The sequence below is a fragment of the Hyperoodon ampullatus genome (genome assembly GCF_949752795.1).
Source record: "Hyperoodon ampullatus genome assembly, chromosome: 18".
Lineage (NCBI taxonomy): Eukaryota > Metazoa > Chordata > Mammalia > Artiodactyla > Ziphiidae > Hyperoodon > Hyperoodon ampullatus.
In genome coordinates, this window is record NC_136931.1 from 31,328,392 (window position 1) to 31,355,345 (window position 26,954).

Genomic DNA, 26,954 nt, shown 5'->3' on the forward strand with positions numbered 1-26,954 from the left:
CTGGAAAGAGAGGCAGGTCGAACCCAGAGCAGGCCGAGAATCTGGGAAGGTGCTTCCCAGAGTTCAGACCAGGCCCTCCACAAGCCTGCCTCGTAGACATGACTTCATTTTCTCAGTAAACCGCATCTTTTTCAGTGAAGATAAAGATCTGGATAAAAAGAAGGGAATCAGAACTTCCAAAATGCCCTCCCAAGGCTTATGATATTCGTTCAGAACACGATAGAATTGAAGCATTTCAATTTAACGTGGGCATTATCTTTGTAAAAAATCAAGATGGTCCACTAAACCTCAAGTTTATTAAACTACAAAGTAGCACCCTGTCCAGAAAAGAGGATGGACAGAAAGCTAGTAAGAAAAGGCGTGTCAATCACTCCCCTCTCGGAAAGAAACACTGAACTATCCCTTTCCTGCATGGATACTAAGCAGCCTGAGCTATACCACCAAAACACTTAATATTCTAAACACACCAGAGTCACTCAAGTAATTTCAATAAGCAATGTTAAGGTGACTGATCTATTTTTGTTGTTTGATTTGTCTGTTTTGTTTTGTTTTGTCCTGGGACAAGATGGTGAAAATCATTCTGATAAATGATGCAACAGTGTCCCCTACAGGCCGACAGAGCTATTCCTCACCCCCTCCGCACCCCACCCTGCCCTCACTTCCTCAACTGAAAGCCAGAGTTAAACTTTTATCTAGAACCCGGAATATACCTGACAGAGGAAAGTTGTAAAATACACTGGGGACACCCCTGAGATAAAATAAAATTACTGCTCTTCGTGTGCGGTAAATTGTTTCCCAGATATAAACATACTGTACAGCGGTGATTAACCCATTATGGAGAAGATAAATCCTACCTGTTCAGCCTAAGGGAATCTACTCCGATCAGCCTTGACTATAACCCGGCTCCGAAATTCCTCTACTTAGAGGATTTACAGATTCTTGGAGGCTAAACTTTGATGTTCTCATCTGGGCCCCTACTCTTCCACCTCCTAAAAGATTGTAACCAGGGCTCCCCTGGTGGCACAGTGGTTGAGAGTCCACCTGCCCATGCAGGGGACACGGGTTCGTGCCCCGGTCTGGGAAGATCACACATGCCGCGGAGCGGCTGGGCCCATGAGCCATGGCTGCTGAGCCTGCATGTCCAGAGCCTGTGCTCCGCAACTGGAGAGGCCACAACAGTGAGAGGCCAGCGTACTGCAAAAAAAAAAAAAAAAAAAAAAAAAAGATTGTAACCAGTATAAAAGAGATGACATAGTTATAAAGGTAGTAACTTTCCTTTACAAGATTTCTGGTAGGGAGATTTATAAAGTATGAGCTGGAAACTACTTCCTCAGAGAGAGAGATGCCTCCACAACTAAAAAGTGTGAAACGTGTTTAGGTACCAGAGGAAATAAACATTTACAGATACACGCCTGCCTATCTCCACACTGGGAAGGATCCTCGGAGGTTTCTAACCCTTACACTGTGAGACCCAGGTCAAGCACTACGAGAACACGTGAGTGGCTGAGAGAGAGGAAAGCCTTGTTACTGCTCCGGCTGTGGCCACACAGCAGAGGTCTGAGCTGGGCTGTTTTGGCTTAAATTCCATCTCCACTATCTACTAGCTGTGCTGCCTTGGGCAATGACTCTGCAACTCTCTGCCTCCCTTTTCTCACCTCCTCAAGCATTTATGACTCTGTCCGGCACTTGGTGAGTTCTCACTAAATGTTAGCTGCTAGTATTGCTAAAATTAGGACAACTGCAGATTTCGAGGACGGTGGAGGTAGAAAGGCGAAGCCAGCAGGAGTGACACTTACCCCACCTTTAGTGACTCCCTGGGATCTAACATAGAGGGTCACACCTTGTCAGAGCTGGAAGACGTCTTCGAGGTCACCTGGATCAAGCCACTTCTTGTGTAGATGAAGTTGCTGACATCCAGTGTCTGTGACGTGCCCAGAGGCTAGAGCCAGCTGGAGATGGGATTCAAACTGGTATTCAGACCTCTGTCTGTCAATTCAGTGTGACAGTCCTTACTTAGGACAGGGCCTGACACAGGATGAGCTCTGTCTAATGCTCCTTCCTTCGCCAACTCAGCAATATCAAGCCCATACCATGAGGCTTGGATTTTACATGGGGGCACTCTCTCAAAGGAGAGGCCAGTGTGGGTGAGTCTGGCTCGGACTGTTCTTCACTTGTTTGTTGTGATCTGAAGAAGAGGGGTAATTTTTATTGAGCACCTAGTATGTGACAGGTGCTTGCTCTAGGTGTTTTCCATGGAATCCCTTAATCGGCCCTATGGAATAGGTTCTATTATTATCCCCTCAGGCAAGTTACAAATGAGAAAAATTGAGGTTCAGAGGGGTTAAGTAACTTGTCAAGTTCATTGTAACTTTCCTGGAGTCACAGAGTGGATCCAAGATTCAAACCCAAGCCATCTGACTCAGCATCTATGCTCCCAACCTCTATACCATATTCATAAAATTTACTCTGAAAGAAATCTTTTTTTCCCCCCCATTTAACATGGAGAACTCTCTGGAGAGAAGATAGCCCAGAATTTATCCTATGACCCATAATCACTTATAGATTTCTCCCCTATTTCTCACTCACACTTGGAGACGGGCAGCTCTTACCCACTTGTAGCCATCACAGTTTCACAACGGAGCCGGGCTCCTCACAAAGGTCAGGCATATGATAAGTCGCACTAGAACACTTCTGGAGAACTGGCCACTTTCATCCCTGGGACAAGGGTTTCCCCCAAATCCTGACTTAATCTCTTGCATTACATTATTAGACTATGCTGTTTTTTCGCCTAGTGAAGCGTTGCTCAGCTCTATAACCTCAGGGCCTACAATAGTGCCTGGTACCAGGTAGGCACGCGACAAACATTTGCGGAATCAGTGCATGACTGACAGCACACTCACAGTAACCATGACCACCATCTCTCAAGTGCTGGAGTGCATTGTCACTTGGAATCCCCCCAACACCAATGAGATACGTACACCTTCTCCCGTTCGCTCTTAAGAGCTGTTTGTGAATATAATGTGGCCTGAATTTAAGGCTTCCTTAAAGTGAAGACCTTTAAGGTGACACATCTTTTGTTTTAAAGTCACTGGGAACCAAGGTGTGGACTATCTAAGGAGAGAAATTAATGCTGTGGACTCCCAAGGATGGCGAGCCTCAGAGCACTGATATTCCCTTAATATCTCACAAATCTGACCCACTAGAAGTAAAGCTGCAAGTTTTATAACAAGTGATCACCTTAGGAGGAAGATCAGAAGAGAAAATTTTATCTCTATCTCAACTGAATAACTACATTTGTGGTTCTTCTGAGTGTCTGAATAGGCAGGACATGGCAACTACGTGCATTTTTTTTTAAAGAAATGTTCAGAGTTCCACTTAGGAAAACACTTTTTGTCATTCCACTAGAACAGAAACTCCATGAGAGAAGAATTCTCATCAGTTTTGCTCATTGCTGGGTTTCTAACTCCCCGAACAGTGCTTGGTAAATCGCTGACACTTAATAGGTATTTGTTGAATAAATAAATGAATGAATCCATGTTTTCTCAAAAAGTTGAAGAAGCACTGCCTCTAAGAAACAGCCAGCAGCCAGTCATAGTCAGAAAGCTGCCAGGAGCGGGGCTCATACCGAAGCCTATGTGTTGATTTTATAAATGAGATGCGCAGAAGTCAATTGGCTTTTGTCCCCCGTAAAACTGTTCAAATAATGACAGTAACAATGGTAATAACATTAACAACACTTGCCTCCTTAAGATAAGTTGCTGTATCTTGGAAAAAAGGTAACCCTATCTCTAGACTCATTTAATCCTTGCTCTAAATTTATACAATGTTTCAACTCCTACACATTTATGAGGAGGTTTTATGGAGTTATCGGATTTTATGGAGTCATCTGGTTCAGAGACACAAAGGACATTCCTCTGCTAAGGGCAGCAGAAAGCAGAAACTGCAATTATTAAAGGAGATGGGGCAGATGCATTAAAAAAGAAAGACATGGATGGCAACTAGCCGGCCAGAGCCTCTCTGATGCTCCCTGGAACCTTCTTCGTTCACCCCTCACTCCCACCCACAATGCTGCACACAAATTTAGCTCATTGCAGGAGACAGCTACTGAACTGGAAACGTCACAGCTTTTGGTCCTCAAATAACCTGGCCAGAAGCGGCAGCCACTCTCTGTAGCATGAATGACAGCAGTTGACATGGTCAGATGACTCACCACGTGTTGTCTCAGAAGATAATTACATCAGTCTCATCATCCCATAGCCCATCCTCAAGGCCGGTGGTTCCACTTTTTGTGACCACAACTTCTAGGATGGAAAACAAATTCTGGCCCCAATGCCTAGTCGCCAAGACTGAGCTCATCACACTGTACTGATACCATCAAAGCCATATCAGGATGTCAGCAGATAACCAGCAGGGAGCAGCTGTCCTTTGAAATATGGACTGGAAGCCATATTTAGCCTCAGCTTTGTCCCTCCTGGCCTGAAACCTATTCCTTTATTCAGAGAAATGCCCCCAGGGAGGCCTTTCCCCCTCCCCCTGTTCTTCCTTTCTTCATTCATTCTATTTCACTTCCAGGAAGGGCAGGGACTCAGGAGTGGCTGGCTCAGGGAGGAAACCATGTCTTTTTGTCCTGGACCCAGCTCAGTTCCACGCTGTTCACTCCTGGGCTCTTCCTCAAGGACCCAAGTCAGCCTGTGCCCATGGCGTACTTCCTCCCTCATGCTGGAAGCAAGGGTCAGAGGTGCTGTGTTGGGAGTTAAATACCAGAGAAGTGCCTATCAGAGAGCTCTCCTTACATCCAGTTTCAAGTTTTCCACTGCTGGCAGTGTCTCAAACGTTCATTCCTCTTCAAATTAAGAAGAAACACATATCTACTTATAAATACAGGAGTGGGTTGAGGAGAAAGCTGTTTTTATTCAGTCGGCCACTGAATCAATCTGAGTGCCAGGGACTGTTCTAGACCTAGGGGATGTGAGATGATCAGGCCGCAAGGATGTGGCTCACACAGGGCACCGTTCTAACGGAGGAGACAGCTTAAAGTTACAATGATCCGGGGTGCAGGTTTTATAGTTGGTGCACAGCCAAATACCCAGTCTCAAGGAGCTTACATTCTGGTAGGAGAGACAAAAATGTCAACACAGAATCAAGTACATATATAATACATGTTGGGTTATGCCTTCTCATAAGCTTCTATCAAACTGTAAGTTCCTTGGACGAGACTCCATTGCTAAGTCATCCTTCAGTTTCCCACAGTGCCACACACAAAAAAGACTGAAAATCTGCAGGCTAGCCATTGTGTTCTTATTCTTCTCCCCTTGCCCTCCCCTACGTTAAACTATCAATTATTTCAGAGTTGAGGCTGTTTCATACTCATCTTGCCACTTCGCACAGCATCGAACACAGTTAACTTGTACATAACAAGCACTCAGTAAATAATAGTTTATAATTGTGAAACTGGACTGGGCCAACCTGTCAGTTTTGAATAGAACTCAATCCTGCCAGGAGACAAGAGGAGAGACCAGGTAACCATGGAGAAAACAGTAATGCGCTGGCCTTAGAACCAGAGTCGATCCACAGAGTCATTTACACAAACCGTTAGGCTTGTCGCACCCAGATCAGGGTTCTGAAGCTGATTCGCTTAGAAAAGTAAATCCTATTCATTACAAGGTCAGGGTTATGACAACTAGATTTTGGAGCCCTAACAAAGGTGTCTAAAGTGGATCCATCCTGGAGGTAAGGGGTGATGGCTGGGGCTGTGGAGGAGAGCAAGATGGTCAGTAGGAAGATGTTTGGTTGTTTTACTTGTCTAGAAAAGATGCTAACTTGGCAGTTTTTTTGAGAAGCCAAAGCCCAATATGGGGAAGACATGTCTATAAAGACGTCTAGGTCTAGAGAATTACTTTTAACTCTTAGAAGGCAGTAGTTCTAAAAGCTTTGCTAAGAAACTGCCATAAACATGTTTAAAAAACTTTTCTCAGTACCATTTTAAGCTCCTTGGTCCCAAATGAAGTAGTCTACTACGGGAATACAGTAAGCCCTGTTTGAGCCTAGAAGTTAAGAACTTTAGGTGGAGAGTTTCCACTTAATTAGGCTACATTCCTATCCAGTGTGCAATGCTCAGAGATTCTACAATGAAAGAAATGAAAGACAATGGTAGAAGGGAGAAGTAGGGGGTCTACAGAAACAAACAAACAAAATATGCACACGGGCCACCTGCGAATAAATAAAGGGCCAGGCCTAGCCATGGAAATGGAGAGATGGGCACAGCTGCACACTCACGCCAGCTTCCTTTGGAACTCCATCCATCTTATTAGCCAAATGCCCCTAATAGGCTCGTGACTTCTTTACCACTCGAGGGATAAGTCCTTAAGTCCGTCATGTTTTAAAATCTCCTAATAAAAAACTAATGGTGTTAAACAAGCACATGAAAAGACACTCAACATCATTAGTCATCGGGGAAATGCAAATCAAAACCACAATGAGATAACATTAGGATGTCTATAATCTAAAAAAGGTAAAAGAACAAGTGTTGGCAAGATTGTGGAAAAATCAAAATCTTTGTGTACGACTGGTGGGAACGTCAAATGGTGCAGCAGTTGGGATAAGAGTCTGGCAGTTCCTCAAAAAGTTAAACATAGAGTTGTTATGTGACCCAACCATTCCAGGCCTAGGTTTATACTCAAAGGAAGTGAAAACATGCCACTCAAAACCTTGTACATAAATGTACATAGCAGCATTATTCGTAAGAGACAAAAAGCGGAAACAACCCAAATGTCCATCAACTGATGAATGGATCAACGAAACGGGTTCTATCCATACAATGGAATATTTTTTTGGCAATAAAAAGGAATGAAGAACTGATACATGCTACAATGTGGATGAACCTTGAAATCATGACTCTAAATAAAGAAAGCCAGATACAAAAGGTCACAAATTATATGATTCCATTTATAGAAAATGTTCGGAACAGGCAAATCTATAGAGACAGAAAGTACAACAGATTAGACAGAAAGTGGTTGACAGGGAGTGTGGGGAGAAGGGGAACTTGAGAGCAGTTGTTCACAGGTCCAGGGTTTCATTTTGGGGTAATGGAAATGCTCTGAAATTGAATAATGGTGATGGCTGTTCAATCTTGTGAATATACTAAAAAAAAAAACAAAAAACCCCCCAACCCACTTAACTGTATACTTTCAAATGATTAATTTTATGTTATATGAATTACATCTCAATTTGGCTTCTCAAAAACCCCCGAACGGCCTGGCTTTCGTCTTATTTTTTGTATTTGCACCTTACTGAGCAAAAATTTAAAGGAGAGTGCTTTAAAGTTAAAAGGCACAGTTCGTTCTAGAAGCGTTCCTCAGCTCCCCGAGTTATCCTTCACCCAGCTTTCTGCTCACTGTAAATCCCCATGGACATACACAGTTGAGTCAAAACCTCTGCAAATCCCCATGGACATACACAGTTGAGTCAAAACCTAAGATGAAAAAATGCTACCTTTGGGTAATGTTTAGAAGGTTTTTATTTCTATTTTAAACACAAGTATTGTCTGGGTGAGGCTTGTATGATATGGACAATAGATTTGAACATAAGGGATTTTCAACTGTACGGCAATGCTAGACTTCAGAGACATCTACAGTTAAATAGTTTCCTGGGAGGGCAAGAGCAGCATGCCACTCTGTTGTGGTCACGAGGGCTCCACCACTTTCTTTGCCACTGCTTTTCACAGCTTCTTTCTAGGAGCTTGCTAAATTCTCATCCCCAGACAAATTCTTAAATTGGCCGCTGAGCACAGTTTAAGAATTTCTCTCATACACAGTATTTTGTATATAGTAGGCATACAAAATATACAAAAATGCTCATGGAATGAAATTGTTCTCTTTCAGAGAGTAGAGGCATGGCATGTGCCCCCGAAGAAGAGCACGGAGATTTGTGAATGCCAGTGTCACTGGTCAGAAACCAGGACCCTCGATGCCCACAGGAAGCTGGGAGAGAGCTTTAAATAGGTAACTCTTATCCATTAACAAGTAAGGGAACATATAGCTTGTGACCGACCCACTGTTGGCACTAATGAGCATCGCTATGATGTTTCTTTGAAAAAGGAATAAAGAAAGGAACAGACTATCTACTCAATTAACATTAGGTGCTTTCTTATTTTTTACAGAAAAACTGCCAAGTGTGGTAGCAAAACAGTGTGCAAGAGTCACATGTATATTAAGTATCAAAAAAAAAAAAGAAAAAAGAATGTATAATCTTCAGTGGCCAGATGCTGAAACAGATCGCAGTTTTTTTGTAAAGCGTTTTTGCCAGTGTTTGACTTAGTTACATTCTCTAGACTATGCACGCAAGCAGGAAAAAAATAATTTGCTTCTCATGGTGACATGTGCAAAATAAACAAAGGCACTGATTTTTATTATTCCTTATTTAGAAAAACAACTCAGGCCTGGACATTGAACTGTACCTTTTCTTTAGTGCACTTTTCAAATGATAATTTCTTCCACTGTCACCATTAAATCTTAATCCATTCCAGCTCCTTGCATGGGTCACTGCGTCTATATGTACTGCCGTTATTTTAAAATGTTTCCCCTTGGTAGGGAAAGAGGGGGAGAAAAGATGTTGAGGGCCAGATGGGCCTCTTCACAGTTCATTTATCAAACCTAATACATCGGGCTCCACCCTCCTCTCACTCACTACTGCGGTTAAACTTCCATATAATTTGGTAATCATTTTCATTATCAGAGAGTGACCCTAAAGCAGCCTATCCCGAGACACCCAGCCCTTGCAGCTGCTCTTTTTCTGCCTTTTCCTACAGTAGACCCTAAGAACCTCCGAGTTTATTAGCTGCAGACTGACCTTTGGGCTGCAGAGGTCAAGAAGGGGTCAGATCAGAGGGCTTGCCCAGTTCTTTAAAAGCTATAACAAGCTGTCCATCAGGCAGAGTGGACTGTATAAACAAAGCCAAATCTTCAGAAATTCTGTACCACTTCTGTTAACACTTACCCTGCATTCACACGGCTTCTCCCGAAGTGCTTTGGATCATTCAACTCCGGGGAAGTGAATAGACAGCCCTAATAAGCCTATTTGGAGAGGGTTGTTTATGGGATTACTGGGCTTGGGGAAGGAAACCCACAGCACTCAGATGTGCCTCTAGAATCCCAGGGTTGTGTGACACTGTGACAAACTCAGTTACCCCGAGTCACGCAGAATTGACACTTTCCTCCAAAAGCTAAATTACAGGGAACATATGCTTTCAGTTTAAGAGACTTCAGTGAGTCCCAAGCAATGGCTCGGCTCCTGGCCGGGGAGAGAGAGACAAATATTTTAAAACCAAGTTACAAGTTGTACTTAATATAGTCTCCCTAATATCATTAGCATAAATGAACCTACTGAAGTGGGGGGAACCTTTACGACAACAGACTTATACTAAAGCTACCGCCAGCTGCGGAGTCTCAGGTGACCTAAATTTCTCGAAGTTGTACTCTTCCTAATGCGTTCTCTAATGTGCAATATCAGGTAATTAGAGTCATCTGCATTTAACTTTCAGAGGAAAAAAATTTCTATTATCTAAATCTAAAGGATCCCCTGATAGCTTTGATGAAAGTAAAACACTGTAACCCACTGCTTGGCCTTTGGCGAACGCTAATTATTATCTCTCAAAGCACATTTTTCCTTGTGGAATTCCAAGGTACACAATAGGCCAACGTCTGAAACACTGGCAGCTCGGTCAGTGCTGCAGTGGATGTTTTATAACTTTCACCACCACACGCCCGATGGCTACTCGAGGCGATGCCCGATTCCAGACGGCCAGGGGAAGCTTTGATGAGGAAAAGAAAGGTGTATGGTAACTGTCTGTTTATACAGATCATATGGATGAGTCTTTTAGATAGGTCACCGGGATGGGAAACATCAAATGGCGCTGGCCAAGGGGCAGGGGGGAAGGATTATGGTTATTTAATACTCTGAGGACACTTCCTTCTGAGCTCTCAAGACACCACCCGCTTGAAATCTTCTTTCAGGTGTTTAGTTTTAAGGAGGTCTGCAGAGTGTCAGCTGCTAAGCCCTTTCTTGTCTCCTCCCCTACCACAAAGGACTCGAGAAGTTTTGTTTCAGATGCTAGACTACATCAACTTCAGCTCTGGCACCAGCTCCTGATTAAATTGTTAGCAGTTAAGGGCCAGAAATGCTGAAACCAGACTCCTTTTAAACAGGCCATTTTGGCCACGCTGTCTGATGAGTTGGTGTATTAGGAAATTATTGTTAACAAACCAAATGCACTCAACAGAAGACATCCATTCTCAACACTTCCTCTAGCTGTGCTGTCTTTGGAGGGGTTGGGGGGATGGGGGAGAGTTTACAGGGGGCTCGCTCTCTCTCTCTCTCTCTCTCTTTCTTCCCTTCCTTCCTTCTCTCCCCCCGCCCCCACCTCTCTTTCTTTATCCCTTTCCTATTCTGTAAGAATCACCAGGGAAATTCCCTGGCGGTCCAGTGGTTACAACTCCACATTTTCACTGCAGAGGGCCCGGGTTCACTCCCTAGTCAGGGAACTAAGACCCCACAAACCCCACAGCGCAGCCAAAAAAAACCCAAAAGAAATCACCAGGGGAAAAGATATAAAAGGTCAAAGAGAGAGAGAAGCCTCTTAGATGTCCCCTCATGGATATTCCGCTATTTAATACAATATCCATACTTGAGTGAACATACATACTTAAACTGTAATACAAAGAAAATGTTAAAATTAATTATTGAAACTTCGATTGAAAGTCGTTTCATGACTGTAGTTGAAACTGTCATTTACCCTGACCACACTACAAAAAAGGGTGCAAGGGGAGAATGTCACTGGGAATTTTAAAATTATGGTTTCAATGCAAGTCTAAATTCAGAGACAATACACATACGTGAAAAAGCAGCTTTCTGATACCCAATCAGAATGGACAGTTCATACTCTTAACTGTCTCCTTCCTTGGAAAATGCTCCTCTTCAGCCTTGTTCAGGAAAATCCATTTTCATGAGGATTGTTACTAGTAAAGCCATCAATTATTGTAATTCTGTGGCATGAACTCATTTGGAGAATAGTATGGCTATCGGTAAATGTTCTTGACTCCCAGGCACACAGAATGTTTAAGCATCGAATAAGACTCTGACACAAAATCCAGCATCATTTTCCTGATTCCTCTAGCTCTCGCTTAGAGACAGATGGTAAGTCAACAACACACATTATGCATCTGAAGGACAACTCTAACATTTGAGGGAACTGGTTCCAGGCTTCTACCAACCAACCAACCGTTGTGCGAAGAAGGGCAGGATAACGTGGCATTTAGTATGCAAGCGCCAATTCTGTAAAAACGGATGGTCTGTAGAAACATCCTACCAGTAACAGCTTTCTAACCACAGCTAAGTCCATGTGCAAAGAAACTGGGCTGACGCCAAAGTCATTTCTATGCAGTCAGTTCTGAAAATGGGGTTGTTGAATAGACTAAGTTCAAGCGATCTGCCTCCCGAGTGATGTAAGAGTACCGTGTGGATTTCCCAGACATCTGCTCTAACTAAACAGCAACGCTCATCTTTTAGATGGTTGATTAAAAGGGTTCTTCAACATCAGGTACTTAAATTACAGTACTCTCAAGATGCAAACATTTCTGCTAAATGTTATACTCGGGGATAAATCATACATGCATACAGATGACATCATGGATCATTACAATTAATGTAGGTACCATGTGTAGGAAAGCTAACTTTGGCTGAAAGCATCTGTAACTTGCTTCTTTTTCATGGCCCCTCCAATGAGAGGAATGAGACCAGCCGTCAGGAAGGGCTTAGCCAAAGAAAGCTCTTGTTTTCCGGGGACAACAAATCCCATTTCGTAATAAAACAAACCTGGCATGCCATTCCCTCCTCAGGTTCTGGCGAGCGGTGAGTGTGGCGAGGATGGCCGTCAAGATCTCATTCCTTTGTTCTACAGGGGTCCCCTCTCTTCTAACTTCCCGAAGCAGAGCATTTGTCTAGAAGAAATGATCCCCCAAAAGAGAAAGAGAAAGTAAAAAAATTAATAATAAAAAAAAGCCCATAAGCAAATAAGGACAGTAAATCAATGGCTTTTTTATTATACTTCCCCTGCTAACAAATCAATACAATAAATGATGGTCAAAAATGGCCAGCATATATTTTGCATTTAATCAATGTACATGGCACATAAGGTAAACTCTAAAGCTGCATTGCCTTAAGTAACACATCAAGATACTGTGCATTCTCGTTCTAATTTTCTCAGTGCACCAACGACTTTTTTATCCTGGGAACTGCCTACCACGAGCTATTATTAGAAATGATTTTCACGTACAGTTTACCGTGAGTTGTTTGTTTAGCCTTTTAAAACAGAGCAGTCTCTGACTTTCCCTCTCTCTCATTCCTGCCACCCAGCTAAGGCTTACTGCACTCTTATTTGAATCACTAATTTCTATTTCCATCTGTGCCAGGAATTTTTTTTGGGGGGGGGGTTCACTTATTTTCCATGCTTGTTGCAAATCAAGAGCTTGCAAAGAAAGAAACACTAAGAGCACAAGAATCAGAGAACAGTGTATCTCCATGAATATCTTTCCAGCTTTGAAAATCCACTACATATTTTGAATAGCAGGTACAGGGATTCTTATACAGAGTAGACGTATGATTTGAGGAAGAATCATTTATTCTTTGGTTATTGTTGTGGTCCTTAAAAAAAATTAGGTTCACAGATGAGTACAAAAAACACTCAAGCAGTCAAAGCACAAACACGTGACACCCTGCTTACTGTAACAAGTAGCATTACATCAAAACTCAAATTTGAAACTGTCATTTCAACTTTATCTATAGCTCACCTCTGTAGGCTCTTTTTATGTGTATTTTAAACATGCAAATGTCTGTGACACTAGGAAAACAATTAAGAAAACAATGGAAAGTATTCTACTGGTACTTGAAATTGGAGTGAGCAAATGCCTTTCAAGTTTTAATCACAAAACTTTTCATCACATGTATTTGTCTTCACATAACTGGAGTAGAAACCTTTAAGATTTATAAATGTTGTTTTTCATGTAAAGGTAGCGGGGCTTCTTTGGAGACGTTATAACCAAAGCAGTTACCAAAAGGAATAAAATTGCCACTTCCTCTGTTTTAATTACTCAATGTATTTCTTATTTAACTGATGTCAATACCTTCATTTACCTGAAAAGTGCACTCAAAATTTGATTCTCATGGATCTTGAAATACTACTTATTTAGTCCTCTATAACATTTTACAGTGTGAATTTAATATCTTCATGACAACCTTGAGAAGAGGTGTGGTGAACATTTGCTGTTTTGGTTGCCTTCCATCCATACCCAGTCCTCCTTTTCTATAAGAGCACCCAGATCTCTTTGTGGGGAAGTCTTTTATGTAATCTTAGAAGTGACAGTAATCACTGTCAACCAAAGTGTCCTGCTTTCCCCCAACAAGGATGTGGGTCAGGCCAACCTGATTCTCATTTCCAGGACTTTAGACACTTAAGAATGACAAACAAAGGGGAAACAAATGTGGAGGCAACTTATCTATTTCCTTAGTTTCTACCACCCATGGTCCTCAAAGTATTCCTGGTTTCCTGAACTTTCTGAGTCCAGATCATTCTTTCTTTTGATACCTTGAGCTATCCGATATCCTTTCAGTAAAGTTCCATTTTGCTCAAATTCACCAGAATCTGTTTCTGTTGCTTACAATCAAGCACCCTAACTGATACAAACAGGTAACACAGGAAGTAGTATCTTCACTGTAAAGGAAGGATCCACGATAACCTGACTAGAATTAGCCAGGAAAAAGGACCCTGATCTCTTCCTCCTGGACCCAGAATTACAGCTACTATACCGGCGATATAACCAACTGGATACTCTACGAGCTCCCTGGTCAACATTTTCAGCCCTCCAGCACAGGGAGGAATGCTGGGTTTCTCTAGGCAATTGCATGGCATGAAGCCCAGGCTCCCAATATCTAAAGCAGGGCTGCAAATTCAAATAGCCATTAGGGCCAGAAAGGTAACATGAATGAGTGAGGCAAGGTTCCTGAAGAGAGCATATGCTCTATCTAAAAAGACAGTCACTACTCAGTCCCAGCCAACTGTGCCATTCAGAAAAGCTGTTTTGGCAGTGCCAGATTCACGAATTTTCAAAATAAACAAGAAATCTGTTTTTTTTTTTAAATGTGAAAACTTGTAATTTTAAAATGTTGGAAACAAACTTTTAAAATTTTTAGTTTTTATACAAATTTGGTTTATTTTTATTTTTAAAATTTTTATTGAAATATAGTTGATTTACAATGTTGTGTTGGTTTCAGATATATAACAAAGTGATTCAGTTTTACATATATATATATAAAAATATATATATTCTTTTTTTATATTCTCTTCCATTACAGGTTATTACAAGATATTGAGTATAGTTCCCTGTGCTATACAGTGGGTCCTTGTTGGTTACCTGTTTTATATATAGTAATGTGTATATTTTAATCCCAAACTCCTCATTCATCCCTCCTCACCCCCTTTCCCCTTTGGTAACCATAAGTTTGTTTTCGATGTCTGTGAGTCTATTTCTGTTTTGTAAAAAAGTTCATTTGTATCTTTTTTTTTTTCTAGATTCCACATATAAGCGATATCGTATGATATCCGTCTTTCTCTGTCTGACTTACTTCACTTAGTATGATAATCTCTAGGTCCATCCATGTTGCTGCAAATGGCATTATTTCATTCTTTGGCTGTATTCCATTGTATATATACACCACATCTTCTTTATCCACTTATCTCTTGATGGACACTTAGGTTGCTTCCATGTCTTGGCTATTGAAAATAGTGCTGCCATGAACAGTGGGGTGCATATATCTTTTCAAATTATGTTTTTCTCCAGATATATGCACTGGATCATATGGCAGCTCTATTTTTAGTTTTTTAAGGAACCTCCATACTGTTCTCCATAGTGGCTGCACCAATTTACATTCCTACCAACAGCATAGGAGGATTCTTTTTTCTCCATACCCTCTCCAGCATTTATTATTTGTAGACTTTTTGATACGGACCATTCTCACTGGTATGAGGTTATACCTCATTGTGGTTTCGACTCGCATAGAATACAATTTTTAAAGGTTACTTTCCATTTACATTTATTACAAAATACTGGCTATATTCCCCACTACATCCTTGAGCCTATCTTGTACCCAGCAGTTTGTACCTCCCACTCCCCCCATCCCTATATCGCCCCTCCCTCCCCCCCCAAAATTTTTTAAATACCATGTGGGCCAAACAAGAAACAACATGGCTAAACAGAACTCAGGCAGCTGCCAATTTGGACCTCTAACGTAAAAGATGTCTAATTTCAGAGAGGTCCTGGCATCAACAGGTATTCTAACAAGAGCACTGCCCCTTATCTGTGATACCCCACCTCACGTACTTAAAGTCGGAAGGAACCTCAGAAAGTCATGTAGTTTATCACTATGTCTGCAGGTACATATTATTTTACCTAAAAATGCTTCAAATAGTAAACAAAATATACATCTAGATGGCTCCAAAGACACGATGAAAATAAATTTATTTCTCCATTTGACTGTATTAAAATAACTTTTAAAAAAAGTCATTTATCTCTTCTCTGCCTTTCACATCATTTAAATTTTATCCAGAAGCCCTTGTTTTCCAAGGATCCTGAAGAGCCTCTAAGAGGGGAAGGAGGCAGGATTGAAGAAAGTGAGTTTCATGAGGGCAGGGGACCGTGTCTGTTTAGTTACCACTGTATCCCCACTGCTCCCCTAATGACTTTTAATAAATATTTGTCAAATCGGTAATCAAAGCAGGAACTTGAAAAACAAGTATTGCAAAAACAAAGAGCAACGGAAGACTGTCTTCTTTTAGGAAATTACTATCATATAGGCTTAAAACTCATAAAATATATAAACTAAGAGACAGTTATGTGCTCTTCCAAGGAGCTCTCTTCACTTCACAAAAGGACTCACTTCCTGGTCTATTTCAATAACTAGCTCCCCTAGTTCTGAGTTTCCCAAACTTTAGTCATTCTAGCTCAGTCTCATAATTCTTGCCATATTTGTATATAAAGTATATAATATTTAATATCAAAGTTATATGTTTATTTCATTCTAGATGGATACTGTTACTTGCTGAAGGCTCTGACGCTAAAGCCAGCTTCCGCTTTGTAAAAGAAGACATGAACAAGCACAGGAGAATGGTAGAGACATATCAGTCTAAAAGAAGACCTCCTCGCCACAATTACAGGAATTGAAAAGGAGCTGAAAAGGGAATCACCTCCTCCGAGTTGTCCTCACTATGTGCAGAGTCCTGGAGCGCCACCGAGCATCACCCCGGGTAACACCGTGGTCCACATCCCATGCTCTGGATGCACTGCTCTACCTCAATGGTTTTCCAGTACTTCACAGATAAACCTCTTTTCTCCCTAAATGTATTCTTATATGAAATTCAATATGTAAAACAAACTGGAGCAGTTCTCTTTGAAGCTTTGAAGGTATGGAGGACCTGGAGGTTCTCCCTTTGTCGTGGGATATCTCTTCAAAAGCCTAAGGAACTGTGAAACACAATTTGCCAACCTCAAGCCAAGAGTGTTTAAAATAGTATTCAGGTTATTAAAAGTTTATACATTGCTGGTGGGAATGCAAAAGAGTATCATTCTGGTAAAGAGTTTGGCAGTTTCTTATAAAGTTACACACTCACACTCACACTCACACACACACACACACACACACACACTCTTAATATATCATCAGCAATCCAATTTCTAGGGCTTTACCTAAAGAAATAAAAACTTATGTTCACATAGAAACATGCATAAAGATGTTGATAGCAGCTTTATTTGTAATTGCCAAAAACTGGAAATAACCTAAATGTCCTTCCAAGGGTAAATGGATAAACACACTGTGATACATCCATACAATGGAATACTCCTCAGCAAAAAAAAGGGACGAGCAACTGATATATGCAACCACTTGGATGAATCTCGAAGTCAGTATGCTGAGTGAAAGAGGCTAGTCTCCAAAAATAAAACACCGCATGCTTCCACTTATTTGACTTTCTGGAAAAGGTAAATTATAGGGACAGAGAGCAAATCAGTGAGGGAATTTTTGGAATGAGGGAACTAGTCTGTACCCTGATTGTAGTGGTGGTTATAGGAGTTTATACCTATGTTAAAACTCATAGAACTGTATATCCAAAAAAGTTGATTTTATTGTATGTAAATCTTATAAACTTTAATTTTTAAAATTCATTCTCATCACATTTTTAGGACAAGAAAGAATGTAGAGAACAAGTTTACATATAAATATGTCTAAAAGAGAAGTAGTTAGTAAAAATATAGAAAAACATATCTGGATTACAAAACAAATTCTGTTACAAAATTTTTTTTTAGATATTGGAAAAGGATGGGTGAACTTAGATTGAACATTCAGACCCGAAAATTAAATATTTCATAACATTTAGAGTGAAAAGAAGTCCTTGCACAAAAGGAAATTCCAGAGTGTCAAAGGGCATTCTTTTTATAAAAATTACTAGTGATATTTTTATCCTTATAATAGTGTTGGCTCTGCAAGGGTTGGCTTTACACAGGAAATGTTAATAGCCCATTTTACCATCAGTAAAAACATAGAACTGTCTTCAAACAAGCACCAATTTTTAAACAGTATGCTATTACCGAAACACATTCTCCCTTTCCTCCCCCCAAAATATAGGGAAAGGAAACCATAGGTTTAGGGATCATGCTCTGGAGGTTAAATTTCCTTTCATTAGTGATTCTGTTTCAACCAAAATCTATGGAAATGCTGGCCTATCAGGAAAAGACTAAGAATATTCTAAAGAGAGCTGGCTGTTCAAATCTCAGCTGCCGCTTCCTAGCTGTGGCCTTTCCCACAATTGCAGAATGGAGATGACCACAGAGCCTCCCTACGGGTTCTTGTGAGGACTAGTTGCCCAGTCCTGCGCCACTGAGATTATGATTGTTTAGTTTCATCTTAAACGCACTCATCAACCTTGTGCTAAGCTCTGCTATTTTAGCAAGAGGATTCCTTAAAGTGTCTACGACTTGGAATAAAAAATTTCAAGGAAATCAGGCAACCACTGAACAGCCACAACCATAAGAAGTCTCTACCAGAAGCCAGAGGCATCCTCTTTTGCGTATCCCTAGTGGGAGAAAATCTTGATCCCTGGAGGTTGGGTTTTATTTTTAGAATCAGTCCTAATTTCACTGGACCCCACTCCACTAGTAGACCTGTCTCTCTCTGAGGCCACTACCCAACACCTGTCCTGTCCTTCTTAGTGTCCTATGGGGGGTGCCTCATTCTGAAACCCTCAACTGCAGTCAGCCCAGGGCTCTGCCTTGGTTCTCCTCTCCTCTCTGCTGCCTGTGCTCTCTGTGGGTGACCTCTCACTCCAATGGCTTTAGGGGTCCCTGTAGGTCTACGACTTCATGCAGACTTCTACCTACAAGCAGACCTCTCTGCTGAGTTCCAGCCCCATAGAGCCAACCACCGGCTAGCTGTCCTTCAACATACACCTCAGACATGCCACCTCAGCCTCAACTCATCCACATCTGAACTGCAATTTTTGCTCTCATCAACCTTCTCCTTCTCCCTTTACTTCCCTAGAATGGCGAATGACACCACTATCAATGCAGTCATCCAAACTAGACATCTAGGAATCACCCCAGTCTCCTCCTCTTCCTTTCTCTGCCCTCCCTATACCTAAACATCAACACCTATTAGTCCTGTCTGTTCAATATGACTTAGACTTATTTCTTCCCCACTGCCATAGGCTTAGTCCAGGCCATCTCTCATCTGGACCATGAAATGGTGTCCAAACTAGCGTCCCTGGGTCAATCTCACCCCTTTCATGAATTTACCTCCTACAAGAGGAGTATGTCAGTGTCAAAGGAGACAAGGAGCTTCAGCCTCCAAAACCCCACCTAAGCCAGAGCAGCTCTGTTCATGTTGCCTTCAGTTATTGCATCTGACACACAAAAAAATACTTTTTTTAAAGCCTAGATTCCTTAATCTGAAAAAAAAAAAAACCCAAAAATAAAAATAAAAAAACTCATCTTGGGCTTCCCTGGTGGCACAGTGGTTGAGAGTCCGCCTGCCGATGCAGGGGACACGGGTTCGTGGCCCGGTCCAGGAGGATCCCACATGCCGCGGGGCGGCTAGGCCTGTGAGCCATGGCCGCTGAGCTTGCACATCCGGAGCCTGTGCTCCGCAACGGGAGAGGCCACAGCAGTGAGAGGCCCGCGTACCGCAAAAACAAAAAAAACAAAACAAAAAAACCTCATCTTAATATAGGCCCTGCTTACTTCTCAAATCTTAGCTCCTCCTATCTTCTATTCCATATAAAACTAATTGCAGTTCCCTGAAAATACATGACTATTCTAGACTACATATTTCCTGTACCTGGTTGTATAACTTACCAGTAACTAATTCTTCAAGAAACATCTCAAATAACACCTCCTTTGTGAAGTCTTGAGGAACCACAACCTTCCACCACATTAAGTAGAGTGGGTCACCCCTTCTTATGTGTCACCCCTGAGCATCTCACAAATCACGTCATATGCCATTGCAATTTATTATTCGCTAGAGCCTGCCTCCTCCAGAGCGTGAGCTCTATGAGAACAGATAGGGTCCATACCCATTTCTTCTTAATATCCTCCAAGGTACCAAGTTTGGTGCCAGATCATGAAAGTGGACTCCTGATAGATGCTTGTTGAACAAATAAAGCCAAATGACATGTCTGGTGAATAAGATGAACAATCCAGTCACAGAGTACTATTCAAGATAAAAAAAAAATATATATGTGAAACAAGCTTTGGTTTGATTCGAACTATTCCTGAAGATAAATCTAAGAAAAAAGTTACAAAACCTATTTTTAAACAAAAGCATCAAGAAAAATTAAGTATTTGCAATCCCTAGGTGACTACTTAGAAGGGCAGTATTCATTTGGATGGATGTATCTAGAAATAGATAGTTTTACTATGATGCTACGATAACATTTAATCCATGCATACCCTCCTGATAAGCCAAAAGAAGAAGTCTCACTCTGTCTATTTCAGTACAGAAAGCTACTTTGGATTCTGGCAACCCACAGCATTCTAAGGACCTCCAAGAATTCCACAGTGTTTTTAGCTTCTCCTGGCTCAAAACTTTATGCATAAAAGATTAAGTAAAAAATCCAGAACCAGAAAGAAAGAGAGAGAGAGAGAGAGAGAGAGAGAAGAGACTGATCAAGAATGAGAAAAGGAAAGCCAACAGAAGGCTCTAAGAAGGCTTAAACTTTAGGTGTAAGTTCACATCTTTCTTGGAAAAAGTCCCCCAATTCGGAATTCATTCAGTTAAAACTGAGCAATTCACCTAATTCTTGTTGGCTATATTTTTACGTTCAGTAACTTTCAATATGTCCTAATTGTAGGGTATCATAAGGAAAGCACATTATGAACATACATGCATTATGCAGAATTTGTAGCATAAAATGTTTTCAGACAGGAATCACTCTGAGATTTAAAGTGAGCATTACGGTATTTACTCATTACTAATAATGGTATATAAGTCTTTAATTTTTTTGATTCCTTTCTGATCTGGAGTAATAGCTTCCAATAGGCCTTCAACTCCAAAACCTAGATTTAATCTTAATCCATCCTTCTTACAAATCAGAGAACTTTGTCCAAGAAAATACATGGAAACAGGAGGCAGTCTACAAATATGGCTGGTGGCTGGTGATCCCTCTGCTTAGTTCACTTAAAAAAAAAAATCTGCTGCTGTTATCCCAATTCCAAAAGCCATATAAACACCAGCATACCAGAAGTGCATACCTTTCCCACCTTCCCAGCATCTCCCTACCCTCACCACCACCAAAAAAAGTCCTACTGTCATGGTGGGAAAAATGCCATTCCTAACACTTTTTATATACATAGCTGCCTCATGTTAGGGTTGTATTTCCCCTCTGCACACACAAATTACAAAGATATGCTCTGACTGATAATGAGGGCTAAAGGTTCAACTTGTGAAGAAACTTGGTTTAAGATGTTATCAGCTGGGAAAGCTATTTCCTCACATCAACATTGCCACGGGCTGTCAAAAACCCAACCAGGGCTGCCTCTTCAAAAGTTCAGGAACACTTTTTTTTTCCTTCTTCTTTCTTTCTTCCCCCTCCCCCACTTTTTTTTTTTTTTAAAAAAAAAAAAGAAGAAAGGCACAGAACCCACTGAGATAGCCTTAGTCCCATCAAAGAGAGGTCGATCTCGGGTCTTCCTTCATTTACTGATTGTCAGTTTCAGATGGCTCTTTTGTGAGGCCTCTGCAGCTCAATGCTGAGTGATGCCTTCACATTTTCTAAACTGGACTGGGCACCGCCAAAGATTTCCAGCGCGCTTGGATCCACAGCCCAGCAGAACAAATAAACATTCCTCTCAGCCTTTTTGCCTACTTTATCTCCCTCTCCGGGAGCAAGAGGTTTTGGGGGTGCTAATGTTTACACAATGTTCAAACTTTCTTCCCCCTGTTTCCTGAATTTGAGAAGACACATCCTGGATGACCTCGGCTAAGAGATAACACCAAGTCACCACTGGGTGCCCCGTCTACTGGACTACTTACGGCTGCCGTCTTCATCCCTCCCCTCCCCCACCCCTCCCAGTCTTACCAAGGAAAGCAGGAGATAAGCTAGGCTGTCTTGAAAGGAAGGCACAAAGGCAGAAGTCTCCAAGAGGCTGCCAACAATGCGGCCTTTTATTCCCACCTAAAGAGACACTTGGTTCAGTTCATCTCAAAGACCCACTTTATGTGCATGAACATCTCCGCAGAGTTTACCAAATGAATCCTCAAAAATGTACCTGGAAGACATATTTTGGCATTCTTCCATTGTGTACTACTGGGATGTGGGAGCTAGTTGAGAATAATCACGAATGTCTATGGGGAAAGAATTCAGGGATAACGTTTCTTTGATCAGTTTCCTCATCTGTCAAGGGGTCTATGTAATAACACCTAGAGCTCTTGTGATGATTACATGAGATCATCCATCGAAAGCACTTTGCCCGATGCTTGGCATATACAAAATGGTCAATAGATATTAGAAATTGTTACAACTGTCATCAGCAGCATTTTGTATGGGGAAAAAAGATCACAGAAGATAATGGATACTGGTTTTTTTTTAATCCTAAAATACCACAGCAGTGAATCTGCACAATTACTTAACTTTCTTCCCAAAGCACTTTCATAGTACTTCCCATTTTTCTCCTCCTACCAGTATAGAAATCACTACACTTGATGTGTTTCACTAAAAGCTACAGAGCCACAGCAGCCTGTCTGGTACTGCATGAACTCTCAGGACAGCCATGTGGGTGACCGCTGGGATGGCCAGGCTGCTGGAGAAAAAGACAATCTGCCCCAGACGTTGAACCTGGGGTGCCGAAGCAGTGAGGAGAAGCTAGACTTCAGAACCAAGCTGGCCACTCTGGGGTTTCAGATAGTGGTGAAAAATGATCCAGGTGTTTGTCAAGGAAGGCAAGAAGATAGGAAGGAAGGGAGGAAGGAGGAAAGAGAGAGAGAAGGAAGGAAGGAAAGAAAGCAGGAGAGAAATCAGGAAAGAGAAAGAAGGAAAGAAAAAGGGAGAGAAAAGGGGAAGAAATAGAGGAAAAAAGTAAGCAGAAAGAGGAAGAAAGAAAGAGAAAGAGAGAGGGAGGGAGGGAGGGAGGAAGAAAGAAAGGCAGGAAGGAGAAGAAAGAAGGAAAAGGAAAAAAAGGTGAAGGGGAAAGGAAGTGTTGCTTCTAGAAGCCAGCAGCTTGGGCTATGGCGCCAGCAGCCCTCATCCTGCTATTTTACGCCTGTAACCCCACTGCCTCCGCTGGCACGGGCACAACTAAATGTTGACTTCAAGGCTTCAGAGAGCACTCGACTGATTTTGTACGTGATTAATTGCCAAAGACATGGCTGGCCATATGGAACAGAGAAAGCATCAAGTCATTCATACTTCTGTATGTGATCGCTTGGCCCCCGTTGTTTTAACGTACAGGAAAGAGCTAGTATAGCACAGCCCTGGTGTCTTGCCCCTGACAGCCCATTAAGAAATCTCAAAGCACCTAGTCGAAGTTATGCTGTTGGCTTTTCAATAGCAGCCTAATAAAACAGAAGCCAAGCTTTCCAACCAGTCTTAAATCTTTCACATACAGTACATTAACTACAGGGGCTAAAACAACGGGCTTCTTATGATAGGAAATGGGATTTGATTTCTAGTCTCTGCATACTTACTGAAAGCCTTTTTTTGACCTTTATGGAGTTTACAAAATCATTGTTCTTTTCCCCCTGTTTCCCAAGGACCCTAATAGATTTGTTTCAGTACAGTCTACACTTAGTCACTATTACATGCAGTCTATATAATAAAGCTGATTCAGAGAGAGGTGAAAGAAACAGCATAATTATTCTTGCCAAGAGAGCCCAGGAATCATTCTAGCTTCTGAAGCATTCACTTTCCTTCAAAACAGGAAAAAAAAACCAAAACCTAAACACTAGGGGGAAAAGTCTCACACACACACTCTTATTACCCGCACCTCCCTTTCCCATCACTCTGTGAAATGAATCCATTCAATGTGGGAAAGAAAATCCATTTATTTTCTAGTGGTTCTACTGTTGGCCCCGGGTGACACTCCCCTTCAGGCCACATGGGAAGGTGCCACCTCAGGTACAATTCCATCCCAACGTACAGCCTCTTAGCTTTAGCCATTACTAAAATCTTTGCAGACTGTTAACTTTCTGTCTAAGGGGAATAGATATACATTTCCACAATGTTTCCCTTTCAAGGATTTTCAAATGACAGCACTAAAAATTGTAATACCATCAGTAGTTTCCTTTGTCAGTTCTGACATGTGTTGGCGGGGATGACTTTGTTGGCGCTTTTCATTAGAAAATATTTATATAATGTTTCATGTCTCAGGATTTTGAGGTGTTGAAATTATCCTCACACCAGAAGACACCATCTATGGGAAATTCCACTTGACTGCCTATTCATTAGCAGGGTTGTAATTGCCTCTCCCGCTGAAATGAGCTAATAGCCCATGCAGAGCTCTAAGCCAATAGGAAATTCCCTGCCTCCCCGCTGCCTCGCCTTCCTCGGAAGATGCTGGTGCTTTCCAGGATGAGCCACTCAACTAATAAACAATATCGTGACACAAGAGAGTCTGAGCAAGACTCTTGGAAGAGAGAAGAAGCAAAAGCCTTGAAAGTGACTCAGTGGCGTGGCAATGAAGACACAACACAAGATTTCTACAAAGACAAGAGAGTGTTTTCATTGACCATTATCTTATAGTGATTTGTTTTATTATAGTATGCTCTATAATGTATGATGCTAGTGTGATTCCCATTTCATAGATGGGGAAAGCTGAGACTGGGAAGGCGAAATGCCCAAGAGTAAATACACATCAGTGGCAGAAGCGCTAGTGTGCTAATTCTTTATATTTCTAGCTGACTGTTCACTGCAATGGAAGCCCTACTAGATAATACATAAAAGTATTGCGTATAATATTTTATATTACATACATATACCTAATAAAAAGTAATACACAAAAGAGTACCTTTCTAAAGTCTCATCCATGGAAACAAACCTACCATTGCTGCAAAACCTTCAATAAAGAAAAAGGAAAGGTTTAAACGACAGCCATGGCACAGAGCAATACCACCTGGACCTAGAACTCAGTACAGACATATATATACATCTCACATAATGAATACCAGAATGACAGTCAACTTCTCTCCAATTACTTCAGCAGTGCCTTGCCTTATCTGTGTCTTTTCGTCAAAATATATTCACTCCACAAATAAGAGCAAGAACTCTCCCAGTGCTGCCACGACATACACACGCCCTTAATTCCCCAGCCGCCACTTCTAAGAATCTCACTGCACTAATCTATTTGTTGTCAGAACTGTTAATTGAAGGTGAAGAATGGCTAGCTACACCAAGCGCTAAGCAACTGAGCCACGGATGACGTTTGGGCTAAAAGTGGCTTAGCGCCTTCCAATCCTTGGGCCAGTGAAAAGGTACCCGAGATCTCCATCAGATCAGCTCCCCGCTTCCCCCAAACATCAGTCGCACAAAGGCTGAAGTTGTCTGTCGCGCACACTGGATTATATGAAGTGTAAAACATTGGGGGAGAAAGGGAGGGGATGGGGGAGGCCTTTGAAAGGGAACGGGGAAAAAGAAATCACACTTGCAAGAGGATCCAGCTGACAGCTCAGTCGCTAACAAGTGAGACAAGTGAATATGTTTGGAAACATTGTGATGCAGGAAGAGTGCGGGCCTTTTGTCTGCAGCCCTACAGTGTGTCTTTAACCCAACTGCTGCCTGCATCACTGAACATATGTTTTCTACACAAGAACTGAAGCAGAAAAGGCTCTTTGTTATAATTCACTCCTTTGTATATATGGGCCCCCCCACCTTCTGCCCATCCCTCTCTCAGTAATATCCAAACCAAAGCCCTAATGGGAAATTTAACTGCTTTGGAGAGTGAAGCCAGAATGTCCCACAGAGATCCTTCTACTGCCCCCAGGCCTTGAGAACTGCTCCCCACAAAGTGGTAGTAACAGCACGGGGTCCATTCATTTAGTGCTTACTATGTGCCAGGCATCACAACAAGCATTCTATCAACATGATCTCATTTCATTGAGAAAACTGTGTAAGTGGCACCTCTATTTTTTAACTGAGGAAATTGAGGCACGGAGAGAGTAAATGAGGGAAGAGTCCAGTTTTAGACACGTGAAGCTGGAAGTGCTAGTGGGACATTTAGCAGACAGGGGTATGGAGTATGAGAGAAACATATATGTCAGACTTGAAGATCAGGGGAAATCATACACACACACCCCATTCTGCACTTTAAATGTCACTCTATCTGAGCTGGGAACTGGATGGCACAGAACTCAAATTTAAGCAAAGCTGATGGGGCAGGTAATGAAGAGAATGTTACAGTGGGCAAGTCAGGAGGTCTCTCTTCCCCTGTGGATTTTAGGATGGGGAGAAAGAACACAGGCTCTCAAGTCCAACTGCATTTGTGGCTGACTTGGCCAGGGGCAAGTGACTTACCCTCTCTGTACCTCAGTTTCCTCATCTGTAAAATGAGGGTATTTCTAGCACCCACTTCAAAGGGTTAACAGGATTCAATTTTTTTTTTTTTTTTTTTTTTTTTTTGCGATACGCGGGCCTCTCACTGTTGTGGCCTCTCCCGTTGCGGAGCACAGGCTCCGGACGCGCAGGCTCAGCGGCCATGGCTCACGGGCCCAGCCGCTCCGCGGCATATGGGATCTTCCAGGACCGGGGCACGAACCCGTGTCCCCTGCATCGGCAGGCGGACTCTCAACCACTGTGCCACCTGGGAAGCCCGGGATTCAATTTTTATACATAGGGCCCTTAAAGAATAGTGCCTGACAAAGCTAGTAAAATTGATCATCATTTTTCTACCACCTCAGCCTTTATTTTTCCCTCTCTCCCTGTTCAGTGTTAACCATCTATCCGGTTAAGCCAGCGTCTCTAAGCCAGATGCCTTCTGGTTGGTGACAATGATGATGATGATGAAGATGATGGTGATGATGGTGATGGTGATGATGATGATGATGGTGACGATGATGGTGATGATACAGCAGCTAACATTACTGAGCACTTACTACATGCCAGGTGCTGTTCACATGCATCATATCATTGAATCCTAAAAATAAGTCTATGAGATAAAAGTATTATTATTTCTATTTTGCAGATTTAAAAAACTGGGATATAGAAAAGTGAAGTAATTGGCCAAGTTTTACACCATTAGTAAGCAATAGAGCCAGACCTAACCCGTGCCTCAGGCTCCAGGGACCAAAGCTAACACATGTATAAACGGACACTTTTACAAAGTGCCTTCATGAACATTATCTCGTGTAATCCTCATAAAAACTACGTGAGTTAG

General features: G+C 41.8%; 1 protein-coding gene across 9 annotated transcripts in view; it reads right to left on the bottom strand.

The window, feature by feature from the left end:
* Window positions 1–26,954, bottom strand: part of FTO (FTO alpha-ketoglutarate dependent dioxygenase) — a gene marked incomplete at its 5' end in the record, with an annotated part of 363,984 nt that overhangs the window by 145,842 nt on the left and 191,188 nt on the right. For all 9 annotated transcript variants that reach the window (XM_079723148.1, XM_079723150.1, XM_079723153.1 and 6 more), the window contains one exon: window positions 11,869–11,993. In XM_079723148.1, coding sequence (XP_079579274.1) covers window positions 11,869–11,993 — 125 coding nt within the window. The remainder of the gene's footprint in view (window positions 1–11,868; window positions 11,994–26,954) is intronic.